General features: G+C 45.7%; 1 protein-coding gene across 2 annotated transcripts in view; it reads right to left on the bottom strand.

The window, feature by feature from the left end:
* The window catches only part of PAPPA2 (pappalysin 2), a 269518-nt gene that overhangs the window by 231475 nt on the left and 15284 nt on the right, over positions 1-22759 (bottom strand). For both annotated transcript variants that reach the window (XM_042925583.1, XM_042925584.1), the window contains exon 2: positions 2189-3260. In XM_042925583.1, coding sequence (XP_042781517.1) covers positions 2189-3260 — 1072 coding nt within the window. The remainder of the gene's footprint in view (positions 1-2188; positions 3261-22759) is intronic.

The raw sequence follows: 22759 nt of genomic DNA, 5'->3' as shown, positions 1-22759 counted from the left end.
TTTTGCATGTCGGGATAAGGAGGTCTGAAACATGTCTGGGTCTAGAGCTAGAAAGAGATCAGTTGCCATGGCAACTCTGCAGCAGTAAGGGGAATACGTTATAAACACCTAGTTAAGGGTAGTGGCTGTAGGTGTTCAGAGACATAAAGGGACACTCAAGAATGATGTCCGGTACCTGGAATAATGCTCTCAGTCATGACAGTGGGTTGCTGTAATCAGTGAGTGAGGAGGAAAAATGAGAACAAGCCAGATTTCTCCGTCTCTCCAGAGAGTTGGAAACCACTGTCATTAGTGAGGTTTAGCTTCTGCTTAAGGTTATCAAAATCTAAAAACCAAACCCAAACAGAATCTTTATGATGTGAGTATTTCTGGGAATGTGATCAATTCCCCTTATTATTACTATATAAACAAAGGCTTCCCATCTGTCAGGTCTAATTATGACAATAATAACTAATGTTAGATTAGGACAGTTTTTTAACACTGAAAACTTCAGTCACCAAAGCACTTCTCTATCCCTGATTTCATCTGACTCACCAAATAGCCTGAGGATATAGGTAAGGCAAAGTATCACTGCAATCATGCTCTTTTTTACGGACAAGACATCGGAGTTTCAGAAAGTGTCTTGCACAGTTTATATAGCTAGCGGAGCAAGGGCTCTAGAATTCAACTGTGTCCCGATTCTGAATTTTATACTCAATATTTGATATCACATGCCTCAACTACAAGCCGACCTACTAATCGGTGTTAACTGACTGCCCACACACAGGGCTACCATGAATTACTCTGCAAATCGTGGCCTACAAACACAAAGGCAGCCATTCAGGTATTGGGTGGGAGCTGAGACCCACTCTTCCCACCTTTCACCAACACTACACCCTAGTTCAGATGTGAGCCTTTTCATAATTTGTACAAAGGTACCAGTTATGTAATGAGGAAGCCCTGCCCACATACACCAATTAACAAGTTTACCACCTCCCTCCCTCCTTTCTTACCTCCCTGTAACATTCACCAACCCCTGCGTTGACCATCAAATGGAAATCCTCATATTGGCTTCTGTCTCACAACAGGAGACACATCAAATCCGTTAATTCATTAAAATAAACATGAGACAAACAACTGTATGTCAGGGCTGTTCTAGGCACGAGGTCTGTAGTGGTTAATAAGGGCCCTGATCTCACGGAGCTGATATTTCAAGCAAAGGAGAGACAAACCAACATAAGAAAAACATAAGAAGGGATGAGTGTGACATACAGAATTAAATTAGTTGACATAATAGTGACTGAATAGCTTACTTAAATGAGGGGAAATCAGGAAAGTCCTCTCCAGGAGGTGCCATTTAAGTCGATATTGAAATGACAAGAGAAAATCCACCCAAGGAAGATCAGGCGAAAGAGGATTCCAAGAAAATGAAAAGCCCTGGGGCGAAAACAAGCTTGATCCATTCAGCAGGCACGGGAGAGAGTCAGGGTGGCTGTGCAGTGAGGATGGTGAGTGTGGCTGGGGGAAGAAGCTAGGTGAGTAGGCAGGGGTCAGGTTGTAGCAGAGCCTGTGAGCCAGGTGGGGAATCCGGACTCTATTCTAAGTAGAGTGGGGACAAAGAAATTAAGAAGGGGAGTAATGGGTTCCGATCCACCTTTCACAAAGGCTCTTTCTGGACGTTGTGTGGGGAATGGAATCTGATGGGGAACAGAGGAAGACAGTGGTCGCCTTAAGGAGACGTGGGGTTGGTTGTGGGGTGTCTTGTGGCCCTGAGGCTGCTCAACTGTTCAAGCTGCACCAGAGACTACACGCACATGAGACCTCTTCCCGGATCTCTGTTACTCTCTTGGGAGCCTAAGACTACAGGAAGAACGATCGTGGATGGTTGGTGCTGACTGGTGTCTACCGAAGTTTACCTTATTCACTCTCTGCAGATCCCCTCGCTTCCTCGGGTAGACTAAGTTGTTTGGCTTTCCTGTGCCTCAAGCAGCTGGTGTGTACACCTTCGGGCACACTTTACACCATGCACATGTCGTCTGCTCCACAGAAAACGAGTTCTGGGAGGGCTGTCGGTTGTCCTCGCCATCCCTGTGTCCCTAATTACCTGACACCTAGTACTTCACAAAAACGCAATCATTAACGTCCGGTGGGACGTGTAATGCGAGAAATGCATCCCACGAGCAGGACACCCCAAGCCCCAGTCCCTTACCTCTTGGGTGAGTCGGGGTCGAAGCAGGTCTTGTGCACATCGGCCACCTCGGGGTCGCAGCAGTCCCCATCGTCAAAGTCGTTCAGCATGTTGTTGCACTCCACGTGGCAGAGCCCGTCCCTGCGGTTCCAGGAGTAGCACCGGCCATGCAGGCGGCAGTCGCCCCCGTCATAGCCTGTGAGTGGGTGCTCACACTCAGGGTCACAATGGTCATTGCCAATCTTGCTGGGCTCGCAGTTCACAAGCACAACCCGGTGGCGCAGGGTGGAGTTGTGGACCTGGTGGACGCTCAGCTGCCAGCTGATGTTGTAGCGGCTGAAGGCATGGTTCAGCGCCTTGTGCTGCCGGCTGATCTGCTCCTCGCGCACGGTGGGGTTCAGGCCCTCATCGTCACAGACGTTTACCACTCGGTAGCGGATCACCTTCTCTCCCTGGAGGGGCCGGTGCCCGTTGTAGTGGGAGATCAGCTCCACGTTGTCACAAGCCGTCCGTCCACAGAGTGGGGGCTTCAGAGGTGACACAATCTCAGGCTCAGGCTCAAAGCCATGCAGAACCTCACGCCGTGGGAACTCCCCATCTCTAAAGGGGGCCCACTGTTCTTCCAAGGGCTCAAAACTGGCTGTCAGGATGAGGGAGGCCAATTCTTCCACTCCAGCTGGACGCTGAGGACTGTGCCGGAGATGGCTTTGCGGGAGGGCGGTCGACCAGAAGACCAGGGTGCCCAGGTGTCCACGAAAATAGCGGCCGTCCTCAGAGCTATCCCCCCCCAGAAGCAGAGAGCGACAGGATGCCATGAAGGGGCTGTTCAGGGGACCAGATTGCTCTGGGCTACTGGCCACCCGAGTGCCATCCACATACAGAGCCATACGATGTCCATCATAGGTGGCTGCCACGTGTGTCCATGTGCCTGGTTGGTAGCGACTGTTGCCAGTCACAATGGTGGCTTTCTTCACACGGTCGGTGCGAAGGGAGAAGAAGAAGCGAGCGTCTCGCCTTCCTATGTCCTTCCCTGAGCGGATCCCTAGGGCCCAGCCCTTGTCACTGACAGTGTGGGAGCAGTTATCAAACACACCTGGGAAAGAAGGAAGAATCGAGGGGAGAAATACCAGATACAAAGGGGATGGAGAAAGGGAGAAGAAAACCCATATAAATAGCAAGAATGTAGGTTTTTAGGGGGAAAAAAATAAGTGATACAGATTCCCCACCTGAGATGCCTATCCAGTAACCCAGAGCAGACCATTCTGGCAACTTCGATCCCCAGAAGGAATCTGACTTGAGATTTGATCCAATTTAACTCATTCTGGTATTTTTCAGTCATCAGAATAGAAGCGAAAAAGACGATGTCTAATACAAGTGATAAATGTGCTCTAGAATTTGTCACAAATGTTCCTCGTGCTGACTCCACATCTTCCCCCCACTTCCTCAGAAGCCACAGGGTGGGGGCAGTCACAGTTTCTAGGAAAAATGGTCATCTCCCACTCCCTCAAAAGGTCCTTTGTGCTCATTTGAATATTGAAATGATGATTCTCACAGGGGACAGGAAGGAGTTGGTGAACCGGGAAGTCCCTCAGAGAACACTGTAACAGACATCATTCCTAGCCCACTATCCCCTCTAGTGCCAAGGACACCCATCCACAGTGAACAACTGTTCCCCAGCTTCTGCCCTGCCCCGCAGTCCCATACCGAAAAGAACAGTCAAGGCAGTTATAAGAATGATTGTTCTATAACCGGTGATGCCCACCATAGTACAGAAGTGAAACTCTACAGGATAAATGAAGCTGAAGTTCCACACCACCCACTACTTGACCGCCTTACTTACTGAATAAACAAAGAGGGGGATGCTTGGAGACAGCTAGATCGTCAATGTGTTGGAAGCAGGAAAAAGGAGTCAGATAGAACACAACCACATATAAAAGAGGAATCCCAAAGGCAATTTGGACGCCTTGAATATTCCCAGAAACCCATCTGCAGTTACGAACCCACCATCCCTTCCCAGCACCTCTTCTACTACTAGTATGTAGGTAGAGTCTTGGGAGCAGACTGTACTTGTAAGTTACACAGAGGCAGTATATTCACGTAAGAAATGCTTAATAAACATTTCCTTAAATAATGAATAAATGAGGGGCGCCTGGGTGGCTCAGTTGGTTCAGCATCTGACTTCAGTTCAGGTCATGATCTCTCAGTTCATGAGTTCAAGCCCCGCATCAGGCTCTGTGCTGACAGCTCAGAGTCTAGAGCTTACTTTGGATTCTGTGTCTCCTGCTCTCTCTGCCCCAACCCCTGCTTGTGTTCTCTCTCTCTCTCAAAAATAAATACGCATTCAAAAAAAAAAGTTTAAAAAAAATGAATAAATGATGAAGAAGTCTGCTAGCCTTTGGATCACATATCTGAGGCTAACAGCACAAGTTGTTCTCCCCCAACCTGGTTATAAGAATTGTATTTCTTACCCTGAGCTCCTATACAATCCAACCCAAACAGTAGTTCTCTATGGAGAGTCAGGACTTAAAAGCCATGAGGCCTCCTGTTCTGATTCCAGTCAAGTGTTTGTAAAAGTCGCTACTTTTTCATAAATGCTAGAAAATTTTTTCTTCTGTCTCTAGTATAAATCAGTAACTTGTGATCTAAAAACATAAAATAGAATAAAATAAAAATAAATAAAAATAACAAGACAGGGTCACCAGAGTGGCTCAGTTGGTTAAGCGTCTGACTTCAGCTCAGGTCATGATCTCACGGTCCGTGAGTTCAAGCCTTGCATCGGGCTCTGTGCTGACAGCTCGGAGCCTGGAGCCTGCTTCGGATTCTGGGTCTCCCTCTCTTTCTGCCCCTCCCTTGCCCTCTCTCTCTCTCTCTCTCTCTCAAAAACAAACATTTAAAAATTAACAAAAATAATAAAAATAAAAATAAACAAGACATTCTTTTTAACAAAAGCAACGCTAACGGTTAGACTTTGAAGTCCTGGCGAGGACTAGGTATAATGCAATGATGATGTTCCAGTTTTATTCATTGAAGAGGGTGTTGTTTTCACACTGAGGTCTGTCTGGTAAAGGAGCATAAGAGCTCCTACATTAACAGATTCTTGTATGGGGTAGACTTCCAACAGGGCAGACAAATCTAATGAGGTCAATAGTAAGCTCCCTGCTTCAGAGTTTCAATTTGGTTAACTTATTTTGATAAGTACATTTAGCCTTAATTATGTCCATCTGCTGACCTATGAACAAATGTACTACAATACTTAATATTTAATATCAGGACCATAGAGTTACTAATCTCTCGACTAGCAAATATCTGCTGGCTTTTAAGAAGAAGAATTGGAGAGGCTATTTCATATTTGTTGCACATAAATAGATGTGTCTACAGATCTTTCTTCACTTATGAAGGAGTTACTTCTTTATCAACTAATCCTAAGTTGAAAATGCATTTAATGTACCTGCCCTACTGAACATCACAGTTTAGCCTAGCCTCGCCCCTACATCTCAGAACACCTACGTTAGCCTACACTTGAGCAAAATCATCTAACACAACGACTATTTTACAATAGAGTGTCAAATGCCTCGTGTAACTTATTGAATACCACACTGCCAGTGAAACACAGAATGGTCATATGGATACAGACTGGCTGGAAGAGTATCAGCTGTTTACCCTTCTGAGAATGTGGCTCACTGGAGCCACATCCCTGCCACCCAGCATCACAAGAGAGTATTGGACCATCTACTGCCAGCCCGAGAAAAGCCCCAAATTCAGTATTCAAAAAGTACAGTTTCTACTGAATGTGTGTCACTTTCACAACGTCATAAAGCCAAAGAATCATAAGTTGAGGGGTGCCTGGGCAGCTCAGGTGGTTAAGCTTTCAACTCTTTATCTCAGCTCAGGTCATGATCTCATGGTTCATGACTTAGAGCCCCGTGTTGGGGCTGTCGGCCCAGAGCCTGCCTGGGACTCTGTCTCTCCCTCTCTCTGCCCTTCCCTTGCTCTCTCTCTTTCTCTCTCAAAATAAATAAATAAACTTTAAAAAAAATCATAAGTTGAACCAATATAAGTCAAGGTCTGTCTATATGTGAGTTGAGGTATAAATTATTAGGCTTCATATATAAATTAACAGATAATTTATATTTGGCATCTAGTTGCAATTTTGAACACTTTTATTTACTGTTCTTAGAACTTCCATTTTAGCATCAATAAAACAATTGTTTCTACTTATTTATCTCATAGGAAGCTATAAAATTATTAATAGTGTGCCTAAAATGATATTTCTAACTTCTTGAGAATGACACAGAAGATGTAATTTTGTCATACTAGTCTAGATCTGATTAATCCAAGTGTTAGTAATTATATTAGAAAAGATTTATTCAACAAAAGCACTAAAATAGTCATTTTAATTGGGAGCTGTAGCAAATATGATGCAAGTATTACTTTTTAAATGATTACCAAAGTAATTATCCTTTGCTCTCTAATTTAATAAGATGTCCAAGTAGCGTATGAGAAACCTCACTCGGTGCTTAGATGATTGCATTTTATTTTTATTTTATTTTTCCTTTTTTTTTTTAATGTTTACTTGTTTTGAGAGACACAGAGAGAGAGAGCATGAGTAAGGGAGGGGCCAAGAGAGAGAGGGAAACACAGAATCCGAAGTGGGCTCCAGACTCCAAGGTGTCAGCACAGAGCCCGACGCGGGGCTCGAACTCATGAACCACAAGCCGACATTGGATGCTTAACTGACTGAGCCCCCCAGGAGCCCTTGGATTAGTGTCCTTCCAAGAAGCGGAAGAGAGCTAGCCCCCTGCCATGTGAGGATACAAGGAAGGGTCACCTGCAAACCACTTAGAGGATTTTACCAGACACTGAATCTGCTGGCGTCATGATTTTACACTTGCCAGCCGCCAGAACCGTGAGAAAAAAATTGCTTTTCTTTAAGCCACCTAGTCGATGGTGTATTTGTTCCAGCAACCCAAGCTAAGACACCAATGTTATCAGCCATAGCTGCGGATCAGAACCACATGTGAAACTTTTACAGATACAGGTTCTTGCAAGCCTATGCTGACAGCTTCTGCTACCCAACGTATTTACAAAAGAAGTCCGTCTTCTCACTGCTGCCTCATGTATGGAAATGCAGAAGACAGAAGCTGGGATTAGAAAGACGGTTATCAATGGTAAGTTAAATCAGACATGAAAGCGGAAAGCTCGTCTGAAACTGCTTTAAGCCATTTATTTAAGAATCGCATGTGATCAGGCGTTTTCCTACAACCTGTGCAACCATCGTACATACTTGCTCATTAATTCAGCAAACGAATGGAATGAGAGGCAGCTAAAAGAAATAAGGGCTTGGGGCGCCTGGGTGGCTCAGTCGGTTAAGCGGCCGACTTCGGCTCAGGTCACGATCTCGCGGTCCGTGAGTTCGAGCCCCGCGTCAGGCTCTGGGCTAATGGCTCAGAGCCTGGAGCCTGTCTCCGATTCTGTGTCTCTCTCTCTCTCTCTGCCCCTCCCCCATTCATGCTGTGTCTCTCTCTGTCTCAAAAATAAATAAACGTTAAAAAAAATTAAAAAAAAAAAAAAAAAAAAGAAATAAGGGCTTGTTAGGAATAGTGCACAGATATGATACTGACAGGGACCGTGGCTAATTGATTGTCGAGGAACTGATAATTAATTGGGGCTTTTTATTATCGTAATAAAACTCATATTTAAGACTACTGAAATGAAAATAAATATCCAACACTCCCAGTGAAAGATCTATTACTCCAAAAGAAGAAACTGTGGCACTGTGGCTAACGTCTCCCTGATAATCACTGCCATCAGCCCCAACTTCTTTCATAAAATCTTGAGTCCATCCTTGTGAGGATTTTCAAAATTCCCAAGGCCAAAGTAAGCAAATATTTCTATCCTCCCACATTGTCTATAGTCCATACTAGTAATCATCCCTTCCTCCAATGTAGAGGACATGGATAGAAAAGTATGATTCTCTTATCTCTTGGGACTGAATAAACCAGTACAGTTAGGCTGAAATTGAAGCCTCTGCTCAAACACAGACATAACCCCACCTCTGAATCTGTAACTTGAAGCTCCATGCTTCAGCCCTAGCTGGTGGGGAGAGGATCGTCTTGGTCACTTGAAGGACCGTCACCCTATTAAACCACACTGGATTCTCATCTCATCTCACTGTCTTGCTCCTTGTGGAAAATGAAATTTCACTTGGAATTAGTCATTTCCATTCATCAAACATTTACTGACCATCCCATTCATGCCAGACATAGCAACTCATTTCAGCTTTGGAAGAAAAAGCAGTCTTTGCCCTTGAGGATTTTTAGTCTCATGGGTGATTGGAAATATTATGAGGTGACTTCAACCTATCAGGACTTAAGATCAAGGAATACACAGGTGAGTGAAGACAGAGCCTGATCTCATACAGTCCAGTCTCCTAAGGGGAGAAGACTGATACCTGCTCTTGAAGAGTGGGGAAGAGTTGGCCAGGAAAAAGAATTATGGATCACTCTACACAGTGGGGACAGCAAGACGGAAGGCACCAGGGGTGGAAACAGGTCAAAGCAGGTCGTGCATAACACAGTAAGGGGCTTGGACTGAGGAGGTTAGGGACTAGCTGAAGATTTCCCTACTGCTGCCAAATGCCTCTGATATCCCGAGAGCACACAGAGGAGAGGCAGCATGAAACACCCCATGGCTGGCCTTGCCCTGCACACTTGGTCCAACTGCAGTTAAGGAACTTTCCAAAGCTTGCAGATGGACAACTGTCGCACAAGAAATACATGAACGCTACAAGAGTTCCGTGTAGTCAGTCTGCCCACGCACTTGCTCAGGAGATATTTATGAACCAGTACTAGCTGCCGATCTCAGTATTTGTGCTGGGGATTTCTAGTGATCAAATGGTTATTTGACATCATGGAGCATTCGGTACAGTGCGAGAGATAAGCCTTAAATAAGGAACTACAGTGAGATATGCTGACGGTTAGAAGTATAGTTATGTGAACAGCAAAAGAACCTCTTTATTAAAATATGGAGATGATATGGCAGAAATTCTCCCTGAAGTTATTAAATGGCAGCTTTCTAGCATTGACCCACCTTGTTAATAATTTGATTGTATCCAAATCTGCCTAATGAAACTAGGGGTATTCTGTTCTCAGTCAGATTGTTTGAAAAGGTTAGGGAGACCTAAAGCCAAGGAACTCCAAGATGGAAGTTCAGACATTCCCAGAGCGAAGGTCATGACCATTCACCCAGAAGCATTTACTGTAAAATTCCTTATATCAAATATCCACTTCAGCTGAGTCTTCTAAATTGGGATGCGGTATTCTTTTTGTGTTTTTTCTCTTACTTCTTAGCATGTAAAGATATCCCCCATTTGGGGCACATGGGTGGGCCGTCAGTTAAGCATCCCGACTCTTGACTTCGGCTCAGGTCACGATCTCACGGTTTGTGAGGTCAAGCCCCACTTCGGACTCTGAGCTGACAGGGTGGAGCCTGCTCGGGATTCTCTCTCTCTCCCTCTCTCTCTCTCAAAAGAAATAAGTAAGCATTTAAAAAAAAAAAAAAAGGTAACTCCGATTTATATTTGAGCTTTCCAAAGCAATCTGGTGTAACTATCATTCAAACGGTAAAGCCGTCTTATGAGCTCGGCAGGATAATGGTCACCTCATTGTATGGATGAAGATACCGAGGCTCTGAGAAGTCGGATGTCAGGCTGGGTGCAGAGAATACACTAGAGCTGAGGTGTCGTGGTCTTGTATTGTTTTCCTTTTCAGTGTGTCCTGTCGGTTCTGGTGAGCCCGTCTGAGCCAGCTCCACCACAGTAAAGACCGACAAGGAAAACAGACACAAGCTGCCAAGTGTCTCCTTCTCCCTCTGACTAGTAAAGTAGATGTGTGTGTTTTGCTGGTGATCTGATTTTCTTATCACTTAAAAGGAGGAAATGTCACTTCAAGACTTACTATAAAGCCACAGTAATCAAGACAGTGTGGTATTAGTGAAAGAGTAGACCTACAGATCATTGAAACAAGACAGGAAGCCCAGAAATACACCCACATAAATTGAGTCAACTGATCTTTGACCAGGAGCAAAAGCAATACAAGAGAGCAAAGACAGTCTCTTCGACAAACTGCTGGATCAATGAGTCCACATGCAAAAATATAAAGCTAGACACAGACCTTAGAGTCTTTACCAAAATTAACTCAAAACGGATCATAGACCGACACGCAAAATGTAAAACTATAAAAATCCTGGATGATAACAGGAGAAAACCTAGACGACCTTGGATTCGGTGATGACTTTTTTTAGCTGCAGCACCAAAACATGATCCACGAAAGAAATAGTTTCTCAGCAAGACTCGATTAAAAATAAATATAAAAACTATTGCACTGCTAAAGACAGTATCAAACCAACGAGAAAACAAGTCACAGGCTGGGAAAGAATACTTGCAAAGGTCACATCTGATAAAGGACTCTGCTCCAGGACACTCAAAGAACTTGTAAAGCTTAACAGTAATGACAGAAACAACCCAATTCCAAAGCGGGCCAAAGATCATAAGAGATAACTCACCAAAGACCTACAAATGGTAAACAGGCATATGGAAAGATACTCCACATCATCTGTCATCAGGGAAAGGCAAACTGAAGCCACGAGATAACACCACACATGTCATAGAAGAGCCAAAATCCAGAACACGGACACCAAATGCTAGGAACATCTGGAGCAACAGGAACTCTCCCACGTTGCTGGTGAAAATGCAAAATGGCACAGCTGCTTTGGAGGACAGTTTGGTGGCTTCTTGAAAAATTAAACAGGGGCGCCTGGGTGGTTCAGTCGGTTAAGTGTCCGACTTTGGCTCAGGTCATGATCTCGTGGTTCACGAGTTCGAGCCCCGCGTCGGGCTCTGTGCTGACAGCTCAGAGCCTGGAGCCTGCTTCTGATTCTGTGTCTCTCTCTCTGACCCTGCCCCCATTCATGCTCTGTCTCTCTCTGTCTCAAAAGTAAATAAACATTAAAAAAAAAAAGAAAAAAAAAAAGAAAAATTAAACATATTCTTATCATATGATCAAGAAATCACACTCTTTGATATTTACCCAAAGGAACTGAAAACTCTGTTCACACAAAAACCTGCACACAGATGTTTGGAGCAGCTTTATTCATAATTGCCAAATCTTGAGAGCAACCAAGATGTCCTTGAGTAGGTAAGTAGATAAATTAACTGTGGTGTAGACAGACAATGGGATGTTATTCAGCACTAAAAAGAAATGAGCTACCTAGCCATGAAAGAAAGAAAGAAAAAAAAAAAAAAAACATGGAGGAAGCATAAATGCATATTACAAAGTCAAAGAAGCCAATCTAATAATCTATATACAGCATGATTCCAACTACATGACATTCTGGAAAAGGCAAAACTATGAAGGTATTAAAAAGATCAGTGATTGCCAGGGGTGAGGGGAGACACATGAACGGGCAGAGCAGAGAGGATTTTTAGGGCAATGAAGATAATCTGTGTGATGTTATCATGATGGATATACGTCATTTTACTTTGGTCCAAACCCAAAGAATTTGCAATACAAAGGGTGACCCTTAAGTAAACTCTGGACTGGTGATGATGCTGTGTCAATATAGGTTCATTCTTGGTAAAAAAAAAAAATACAATGTACCATGCTGTACCATGCTGGTGAGTGACATCAATCATGGCAAAGGCCATGCATGGTCAGGGTGGAAGACATACGGGAAATCTCTGTATCTTCCTCTAAAATTTTATTGTATACCTAAAACTTCTAAAAATATTAAGTCTTAAAAAAAATAAAGGATAAATGTTGCCTCCACTTTGGATTTTGAGCCTTAAAATGCCTATCCACTTTAAGCATCCAGTCACCAACCGTGCCAGTTCAGCACAATTTGTCCACCTCAGATCTGCTGTTCAGCCCCTTTGACCACAAAGGGGATCACAGAGCTCCCTGCAAGCTCGTGTACACGTTCTCAGGAGGGACACCAGACCTGCTTTCTTAACTCCACCAGGTAGGAGCAAGATGGACTTTGATTCAAAAGAAAAATGACCAAGTCCCCATTTAACAGGCCTCTCTCTTCTCGGCCTAGCAGAGAGGAGGCTGATAAGACCAACCCAATCTAAGCCAACACACCATACATGGTACAACTCTGAACTTGTGCAACACTGAGATTTTACAAGTTTGGATGTATATGTGATAAAAGCAAACGTGTTATAACTGGTGTTTATTCATCAAAGTCACATTCTTGGGAGGAACAGAGGGACCAAGTCGTTCAGCATGATTTATGAAATCACTCAACACCAGACTGAACTAGGATAGCCCACGGGTCGGAAAAATGAGATTGAATGATGTAACTTGAAAAATGGTGGTGGTACTGAGGCCAAACATTCGGACCACGTCATCTTAAAACTTTAAGAATCATTCTTCCAGCTCTCGCTCAGAACTGGCTCCCGTTATGCATCAATGTCTGCTAAATTGACAATTGTCCAAGCACCCTACCTTGTATTTAACATAAGGTTTGAGAAAAAGGAAAGTAAACTGGAGGACTACATCCGATTCATTGTATTTCTGCTGTAAACTCCAAAACTCATTTGTAGAGACCATGGGTGTCTTAACAGAGCTACGTACCCATCTGAGTCTTCAGGAAAAAGCATTTGCATCCAGCTCTCTATTACTATAAATTGCGTTTGGCATTAATAGAATCCATTTCCGTCAAGGAGAAAAGCCTTCTTCAAACTGGGATACAGTCTCCCTGAGTGTTTGTGAGAGATTTTAATAGTGGCAAACATCATAGCTAAAGAGTTACAGACGACTGTTTCATGGGTAAGTTTGTCAATGTGGCCCCTGGCGAGGAACAATCCTGCTTCTCTGCATTCCTTAGGTTCTTTCTTTGTGCTCAGGAGATCTGCTGCTTATGACAAGAGGAAATAAAGAGACCTCAACTACCTTTTACGAAAGACCTACCATGCGCCACCCCTGTTAAACCCTACCACAAGTGTACGTGCTGATTTTATGATCCTCAGTTACAGACTAAAACCTGAGGATCATAGAAGTTAAGCAAATCATCCACAGTCTATCATCTAGGAAGGGCCAGAGACGGGGACCAAAACCACGTCTGTTTGACCAAAAAGCCCCAGCTTTTCCCACGATACTAAAATATCTCAAATACTGAGAAACAAGTGTCTAGTTACTGCTTTGAAGCAAGACCAGCAACACAGGCTGGTGGGCGTGGCAGCAACAAAGATGCGGACCGCTCTGAAGGCGACTGGGATCCGTCTTAAAGGACCGTGGAGGCTAACATCCACCCCCAGAAACCGCGTGCAGGATAGACAGACTGGCCGGCTGCCTGACATGTCCACGTTGCCCAGTACCTAAGCTGAGAGGCGGGCTTGCTGACTTTCATAAGATTTCTGGGTGGTCCCACAGGCCTTCCTGTGACACATGACACTCAGTCATCAACTCTAGGGGACCCTGAGGCAACACAGAGTTTCTCACCCCAAAGCCAGGACAGCAACTGAAGGTGGAAGGGAGGCCCACGTAAAGAACCCTCGACGGAAAACTCCCTGGGGCGCCTGGGTGGCTCAGCCAGTACTCGGGCGCAGTTCATGATCTTGTGGTTTGTGGGTTCAAGCCCCGTGTCGGGCTCTGTGCTGACACTGCAGACAGAGCCTGGAGCCAGCTTCAGATTCTCTCTCTCTCTCTCTCTCTCTCTCTCTCTCTCTCAAAAATAAATAAACATTTTAAAAAAAATTTTTAACTGAAAACTCCCTTCCAAGCCAGTCGCTTCCACCCCCACTTTCTCCTTTTCTTGGTTTCCCCATTAGGTATTAGTGGGGAAGGGGACCCTGTATTAGAAGACAATGTAACAGAAAAGGGAGGTGGGTGGTCCAGGTAGGAGCTGCCCCCACCTCTCAACCAATCTGCTCAAGCTGCTCTGCCCGCTCACTGGTGGAGAAGGATCCGCCAGAAATCTTCCCTCTCCCCTACTGGGATCTTCCGTCAGTTGGTTTTGACCAGACAGAGGGAGTTACGTTTCCACAGTGCTCTTGGCATCATAATTATGAGGAAAGTATCATTGACTCCAGGAGTTATAAAAGTCAATATAAAGTGCGATTAAAAAAAAAAAAATCTTCTGAGAACTGTCAGGAATCAACCTGTCCTTGGCATTCTTATTTTATGGTAATGACAAAAGGGGGAAAGGAGCATCTCATACCCTTTTCTTCAAAACAAAGGAGTATCTGTGTTTCAAGAACATTATGTGAACTTATTTCAGACTGTTGAAGTAAATGGAAAAGAAAAAAAAAGGCTATGAGAGGCTATGCAGGCCCAATGCCGAGAAGGATGCATAGAGATTCATTCTCTTACACGCCCCCAATTAAACCCCACTCTCCAGTCAACATGTCATTTTCTGACATCAATGTCCTAGCCCCGTAAATAATGCCATATAGCTCCCTTCCTGTGAAATGCCCCCCACCCATGAGCATGTCCTTTGGAAGTCAGCCTGAGCTCCATCTTGTCCGTGAAGACTTACTTGACCGTCCCACAGAGCGGCTCAGGGAGCTGCATGCTACTGTGCTATTTTCTTTACACCATCAAGCAATTTGAGGGTGCCGTGAGGGCAAGAGCCTGTCTCGGACACCCATGAATTTCCCACAGGGTCAAGAGAGGAATGGGTTGTAGTTCCCGCATTGCATCGACTCTGTTCCACAAGTCAAACTGAGTCATGAGTCTTGACTCAGAGAAGAAACCTTCGCCACCAGGGTGGGGGTGGGGCGTGGGGAGGGGAGACAGGCAGTGTGGCCCAAAAGCCCTACAACTGCATGTGACCCAGAGGGATGACACAACGGGGACTGAGCTTTCTCTTCACCGTGTAACCGTGAGTGCCTGGACGTCCCGTGACGCTAGACGTCTTTTCCCCAACCCTCGCAGAATACGCTGCTTCCTTGTGGCTCCTAACAGATGCATTACAGCACATGCAGTAAAACCGACTGACATCTTCTCTTGGGCAAAGCCCCACTTTGGAGAGAGCACCTGTCCGTGGCAGAGCCCCGCAGAAGGGATCGTTTAACTACAACCACAAGCCAAGGTGGTGGAAGATAAGGTAAGGCCCAGGCAGAAATCCTGCCCTTGGCACAGGGATGGCCACAGAACGTCACTTTCAGGAAAGCCCCACGGCAGAGTTCTCTCTGCACTTCTGGGAGAATAAGAGTTGGGAGAGTCCTGCTTCTCCCAGAAGGCCCATCAGCTTCCAGGAAGGTGAAGTTCTATTCAACAAAACAGAGGAGTCATGCACAGTGTCATCAGCTCTGGTAACTAAAAAAACATGCTGTATGGTGCAAGTTTGTTTTTATGAGAAAAATGAGCAAAAAACAGAGCCAGGTTAGGTCATGACCATAAATCAACCTGATACAAGGCAAGGTCTTTTCTCAGGATGTTATGCCTGCGCCCCCCCGCCCCCCAGCCACCCAACACGTATATCTACTGCCTTCTGCAGAACTACTTACCCAACAGCCTACCCCCCCAGAGAGGCCATGAGGGGAACAGAAAGGACCAAGGAGGAGGAGACAGGCCATTCATCAAGGACCACACAACCTGGCAGACAGCAGGGCCATGTCAGCAGGAAGAGGAGAAAGTGAAAAAAGCAGCCCAGGGAGGTGTTTTTCAGCTGCTCTAGATAACTTTCCTTCCAGACGGGATTAGGCGCAGCTTTTTATCTGTGAGTCCAAGCTTTTATAAATTAGAGCACAGAGTGGGAAAATCCTCCTGGGAACGTTTCACTAGCATCTTCCCAGCACATTTGTCAACATCTTCTCGCAGTCCACTCTTCCTCTTAGTCACGCTCTCGCTGTGCGCAGAGATGGTCAGAACCGGGATGGGGGGCTTCCCTAGCTTTCCAGAGACCGCTCAGGCAGGGGTGAGAGTCAATGCAGCGGCTTGGCAGGGAGAGGAGAGAGCAGGGAAGCACAGAGTGAGGTGGTCGGGGACAAGAATCCAAAGGCATTTGCAACCTCAGAAGCCATGGCCCGCACAGGACCTCAGAAAGCAGCTAGCAAGGGAGCTAAATCCAAACACTACCACCTTTTACCTTTAATCAACAGTGTCTGCCTACAAATTCAGGCTGAAAGGGTCCACAGACCCCCTAACAGGCCAACTCTAGTCCAGGGCTGTTCAGATCTCCCCGAACAACTTACTTGGGTTACTGTGGGTATGAACAACCCAGGGACCCGAATAAATGCAGATTCTGATTCAGTAGGACCCGGACGGCACCTCAAATTCTGTATTTCCAACCGGCTTCCAGATGAAGCCAACGCTCCTGGCCTTCACACCACACTACGAGTAGCCGGCTTCTAAAGGAGAGCAGATCACGATCTCTGAGAACGGGCCTCTGTCAGCAGTGGGTGAGGGATGGAGCTCAGCTAGCTAGTGACTTCGATACATAAAGCTCCTCCGCTCCCACCCTCATCCATGACTGCGCCTGGGGGCTCAGTCAGTTAAGTGTCCGACTTCGGCTCACGTCATGATCAGGTCCGTGAGTTCGAGCCCCGCGTCGGGCTCTATGCTGACAGCTCAGAGCCTGTATGGAGCCCACTTCAGATCCTGTGTCTCCCTCTCTCTCCACCCCTCCCCCAGTCGTGCTCTGTCTTCTCTCTCTCTCAAAAAATGAGTAAGCATTAAAGTATATATATATATATATATATATATATATATATATATATATACACATATATATGTAAAAGAAAAACAGTACAGTCCACCCAAACAATATATTTTTGGTAGAATACTATTCTACCTACAGAAATAACATTTTTGGGAGGCTGGGGGAATTGGATGAAGGGGGGTCAAAAGGTACAAACGTCCAGTTGTAAGTTGAAGTACTGGGAAAATAACACACAACATGATGACTATAGTTCACATCACTGTAAGGTATATTTGAAAGTTGCTAAGAAAATAGATCTTAAAAGTTCCCATCACAAGGGAAAAAAACCTTTTTTCCCCGTTTTTCTTTTCTTTTCTTTTTTTTGTATCTATATGAGATGATGGAAGTTAACTAGACGTATTGTGGTAATTTATAATATACAGTCAAGTCATTACGCTGTAGACCTTAAACTTACATAGTGCTTTAGGTGAATTACATCTCAATAAAACTGAAAGATAAATAACTGAGTAAATAAATAAAATTTTCAAAAATAAGACAGATGGAGGTAAAACTCAGCAAATGTCTAAGATGGTAACACAGGAAGACCCTGAATTCACTTCCTCCCATAGACACACCAGCTCTGCAGCTACATGTGGAACCATTTCTTCTTTATAAAACCTAAAGCCGTGGGCGATGGGCATTGAGGAGGGCGCCTGTTGGGATGAGCACTGGGTGTTGTGTGGAAACCAATTTGACAAGAAATTTCGTATTAAAAAAATAAAAAATAAAAAAATAAAAAACCTACAGCCTGGCTGAGTGATGACTGTCCATCTGGCAAACAAGCAGGTAGGAGAGGCCGGGACGGGTTCACCACAAACCCCATCCTCAGCATAGTGACCCACAACCAGGAGGGAACTCAAGCCCAAAGGTTCTCCCTGAGGAGTGAAAGGTTCCAGCCCCTCACTGGGTACCCCAACGTTTAAGATACACGCTTGAGAGACAAGCCCCCCCAGAACATCTAACTTTGAAAACGAACGGGGCTTGTGTCCCGACAAGACACGACTAGCGATCTGAGAGCCATCCACAAAGAGTCGGTGCGCTCTGACTCACCTGCCCAGGGTCCAGCTCAGATGCAGCCAATGTTGCCCAGACTTCAAGTGAAGGAAGCCCATCTGCTGACATTCAAGTGCTGGCCAGAGGGGCAGGTGTCCAACATGCTCTGTCCAATGATGCCCACGCGCATCGCAGCCTGCCAGAACGCATTCTAGGGATGCAGACTGGCTGGGCTCTCTCGGTGCTGCTCTTTACTGCGCCCCGAGCTCCAGTAACTCCCGGGAAGCAGCTTTCAGACACATCTGTTGCCCTGATTTTTGTGGCTGCTGCCTAGGGGATGCCCCCTCGGTCTCCTGGCTCCGTAGGTCAGGGGAGCTTGCGTCCCCTGGTCCCATGGGACTGTAATGATGGTGTCACCAAACACATACCCCTATCTGGTGTCCCAATTTCTGCCACTGTTGCCAGGGAACACATTGTCAGGCTTTGGTGGCCAGTGAGTTTATGATCCTGACTCCCACAGATCCGTACCAAGGGAGAAAGGGTGCTTAAACGGCTACCACCCGTAGGACAAAGCAAGAGGCAGCAGACCCAGGAGCTTTGTCTTTCTGTGGACGAGGCCAATTAGCTAACCCTCCTGACTGTGGCCCGAGGGGCAGGCTTCCAATTAAACACGCATCTTGGGGCTGACTGTCTCCTTTCCAGAGACCCCTGAATGGTGGGCACTGTCTTCATGCTCTCCTTATGCCATGCTCCAGAGCACCAGTGTCTGGAGGAGAGCTTGACATGCATCTGGTATCTTGGTTTTTATTCGGGTGGAGGCAGGGGTGTCGTATTCCTGGGATCCACGGGACTGTGGCAATCAGACAGACCTTCCTTGGCAGGTGGTTTCCACCCCCAGGCACTGCATGGAGAGCAGATGGAGACACATTCGCCAGTATTTCTACGAAGGAGTCCTCTTTGCTTGTGATGGAGCTCCGGACGGAAGGTCAGGCCTCAGAGGTGACACACATTTAGTGGCCTACAGAACTGCTCTCAAGGAACATGGGCTGTGGACACCATCGTGGCTCTCCCTCTGCCTTGTTCCAGAGTGTCCAGAGAGGACCCAGAACTCAGCTGGAGCCCCCGTTTCTGGGACTGCCGGCCAGGGTTGTGAGATGATGCGACCACATCATCAGTACCTCAGGACATCTCAGGACATTTAATTCTTTTTCTCCCACATAAAGAAATAAATATTGGAAGTTTTAAAAGTGCTGAAATGTTCCTTACATCTACTCATTCCCAGTAAAAAAAAAAAAAAAAAAGAAAACGGTCTCCTAATTAGTAATTTTAAACACATGGATTTTTGGGAGGGGAACATAATTTCGACCACTTTTAATAACCTTTGAGAATGAACAGTATGAAATTTCCCGAGCATTCATTCACACACTCCGCTGGTCCTGTGATTCTGGATTCCGCGAACATGCCATCAATGCCTGAACGAGGAAAGGCTGGTTTGCTCGATGAGTGTCTGCCTCGGGAGGGGTGTGGGCTGGGCCCCTTTTCCCTCAGCAGCCCACCTAGACTACAACAGACGCATCTCAGCCTGCCAGAACACGTTCTAGGGATGCAGACTGGCATCCCTAGGAAAGCAAGTCCTTGGCATTCCAGCAAGCCAAGAGAAAGGATCACAGCCTCCAAATGCAGAAGGTAGGCTGTGCAAAAGCTAAGAGAATGATCTGAAATCCCACCCCTGGAGTGTTTTGAATCTCTTTGTCTTTGAGAAGACACTTTAGTACCTTGCACAGGCCAGTCCTGGGGGAGACAGAGTCACAGGGGCACCCACAGCTGGGGGCTTCCGCCCTGTTTCTGCAACCTTATCCCATTTCTATCAAGGTCCCTCTGAGAACTCTTAAAATTCCAACTGAAGAGCACCAACACCAATATCCTGGGTTCTCCTTTCCTCCGCCAAATAAATACTTTTGAGACCTCTCTCAAAAATTTGCTTTGCCATTTCATTCGCTAGGTATGGTTTACAGAATCAAAGAAGTGTTTAAATGGTGTTAAATATATACTTGATTCAGAGGCGCTGCAGGAGCCTTTAGTCAAAGGAAGCTTGGAGAAGATCCTTGTACAATGAAAATAACCTCCCAACTTATCAGTCAACTAAGGTCAGATGTTTGCATATCAGGTTTTCGTAAAGCAAGACATCACAGTATTAAGTACTCGTCCAACACGTCTCATATTCACTCGGTGAACACATACTGTCTATGTTTACTTAATACTATCTGAACGTTTTTGCCTCTACTGTGTGGTCACAAATTAACCCACAGAGACCCTGACAGCTTTCTAGGGTGCAAAGGCCCACAAAACCCAAATATTATGCCGATCAGACCCTAAAGGCTCAGAGCTCCCTTTTCTACCAGTTTGAAAGTCTGAGAAAAAAACAGACTTCGGGGTGTGTGCTCTCAAATTAAATCCAGGTGAGTCTTCAGAGCCCAGTGTTCAAAGAGAACACTTCAAGCTGACCTATGAGTCAAGCCCTGCTGTGACACAGCTTTGGCTGCCTGGCCTCTGCATGAGAAAGAGAAAGAACAAGGAAAATGGGTGATTAATTGGCATTTCAGGTTAAATGAGGACTAAAATCATATTTTTTCCCTTTCTTATTGAAAGTCTTTCTAAAATGTTTTCTTCTGTTTTCCACTAAGAAATTTAATTTTTTTAAATGTTTATTATTTATTTTTAAGAGAGAGAGACAGAGTGTGAGCAGGGGAGTGGCAGAGACAGAGAGGGAGACACAGAATCGGAAGCAGGCTCCAGGCTCTGAGCTGTCAGCACAGAGCCCGACGCGGGGCTGGAACTCACGAACCATGAGAGCATGACCTGAGCTGAAGTCGGAAGCTTAACCGACTGAGCCACCCAGGCTCCCCATCCAACAAGAAACTTAAATTGGCCAAAAGCAACCTGGAAGAGTTGAAATAGTACCAAATTGGGAACCAAAAAACTTGGAATCTGGTCCCAGCCTACTGCTGTGTGATGTCTGGAAAGTGCCTTTCCCTCTCTGGGCCTCACGTTCCCATCTGTGAAGTAGAGGCTGGGCTGGGTTGTCACCAGGCCCATGTTGTTCTGAGAGTCCATGCCTGGGATCTCTAGGCTCATCCTGAAGGACTTCAAGGTCCTCATCCTTCTCATCACTTCTCACTGTTACACATCCTGTGACAGTCCACAGAGGGTAGAAAGGATTGAGCTGAACCTACATTTTGATGGGCAGGTTTTGTTTCTACTAGATCCCTCCTTTGAATTCATCTTGCAATCATATGCTTCTATCTCCTAAAAAAGTGGAACCACTAAAACATTATGGTTAGTTGAGGATACTGGGTAGTTGGAATCCAGTGTATCAAGATTTCGCTACAAGTAACAATGCCCAACTGTGTCACAGTAGATATACATGCACATCTACGCGTAGGAGCTCAGGAAAAAGCGAATCTGCATGGACCAAAATGGACAGAGGAGGCCTCAGAGAAGAGGGGCATGAGCCAGCCCCGGTCCCATCGGCTGGCAGTGTCTTGAAGGCTTTGGGTCCTTCCCGTGCTACCACATCACCATGGAAGGATGAAAATAGCAACTAGCACCGACTGACCTCACACTACGCCCCAGGCACAGCGCTAAGCACATGCTGTGCATTAATTTATTTAATCATCACAGCAATTCTATGAAAGAGAAATGGTCGTGATGCCAGTTTTACCAATGAGGGGACTTTAACCTGCCAAGTTCACACAGTTAGTCAAGGGCTTAAGCCCAGAACACCTGCCTGCAGATCCTGAATTCCTAACTACTACATTAAGGAAAGAATTAAAAAAAAAAAAAAAAAAAGGAAAAGAAAGAATTTAGATGGAGGAAGAGATCGAGGTAGGGCCTTTCAGGTAGGGAGTCTGTTTGTGCAGAGGCCAGGAGCTGGTAAGAGGGGGGTCATGTGGAGGGGAGAGATAAGACTTCCCTGACTTGGGAAAGCAGTTGACTCTGGGAGTGAGGAGAGAGCAGGTTCTGTGTGTGGAAAGTGGCTAGATTATTCTCAATTCATTCTATTCAAAGTGCCCACTCCACTCCAGACCCCGTCTTGGGTGCTGGGGTGACACATACATGATCAAGATCCAGCCGAGCCCCCAGAAGCCTGCAGGCAATCAGAGGGCTCCCGCCACTGAGCTGAGTAGCTTGAACTTGAGAGGGAGGTGGAAGCCACCATGGTTCTGGACTAGAGAAAAGACTGGAAGTCTGCAGTCAGGTGGGAGGCAGGGCCAGGAGGAGGGATGGTGACAGAAGTTCCAGGAACAGCAAGGTCAGCAGGTGCCTTCCTCCTTCCTGCCTGGCTTTCTGCAGCCAGCATATGGCACGTCTCTCCTAAGTTCCCAGACCTTGCCGTGGGCAGAAAGCCAGAAGGGGTGGGGCCACCTGCTCACATCCCCTCCTCTGCCATGGCTGCTCCTGGCTAAGGTCAGGCCAGTGACACTCAGCACTCTGTCCAAGGGCGAAGTAAGACTGCCACACCCAGGGAGGGAGCCGTGCCCAAGATTACCTCCATCCACAGGACGCATGCCACAGGCTAGAATCATAAGGATTATAAGGATATTCTATTGTGCAATTATTTCAAAATATTAATGTGCCTTGAAACAAACAATGTCTAAAATACATCTCTGCTATGGCTAGTGTTTATTATTATTCTCCATAAAGTTGGAACTTATTTCAAAATAGTTCTTGAATACCTACTTTGTATTCAATAAATATCTGTCAAATAAATAAATTAGTGAGTGAATAGATTAAAAATAATGGAGCTAGGTACCGCCTGTGTTTTATGTTAAAAGAATTCCACCCCCTAAAAAAAAAAACCGTTTGTGATAACTCCAGATTTTTAGGGAACCAGAG

Source organism: Panthera leo, chromosome F3 (assembly GCF_018350215.1).
Source record: "Panthera leo isolate Ple1 chromosome F3, P.leo_Ple1_pat1.1, whole genome shotgun sequence".
NCBI classification, from domain to species: domain Eukaryota; kingdom Metazoa; phylum Chordata; class Mammalia; order Carnivora; family Felidae; genus Panthera; species Panthera leo.
The sequence above is the reverse complement of the archived record's forward strand: the minus strand, read 5'-3'. Positions and strand labels throughout refer to the sequence as shown.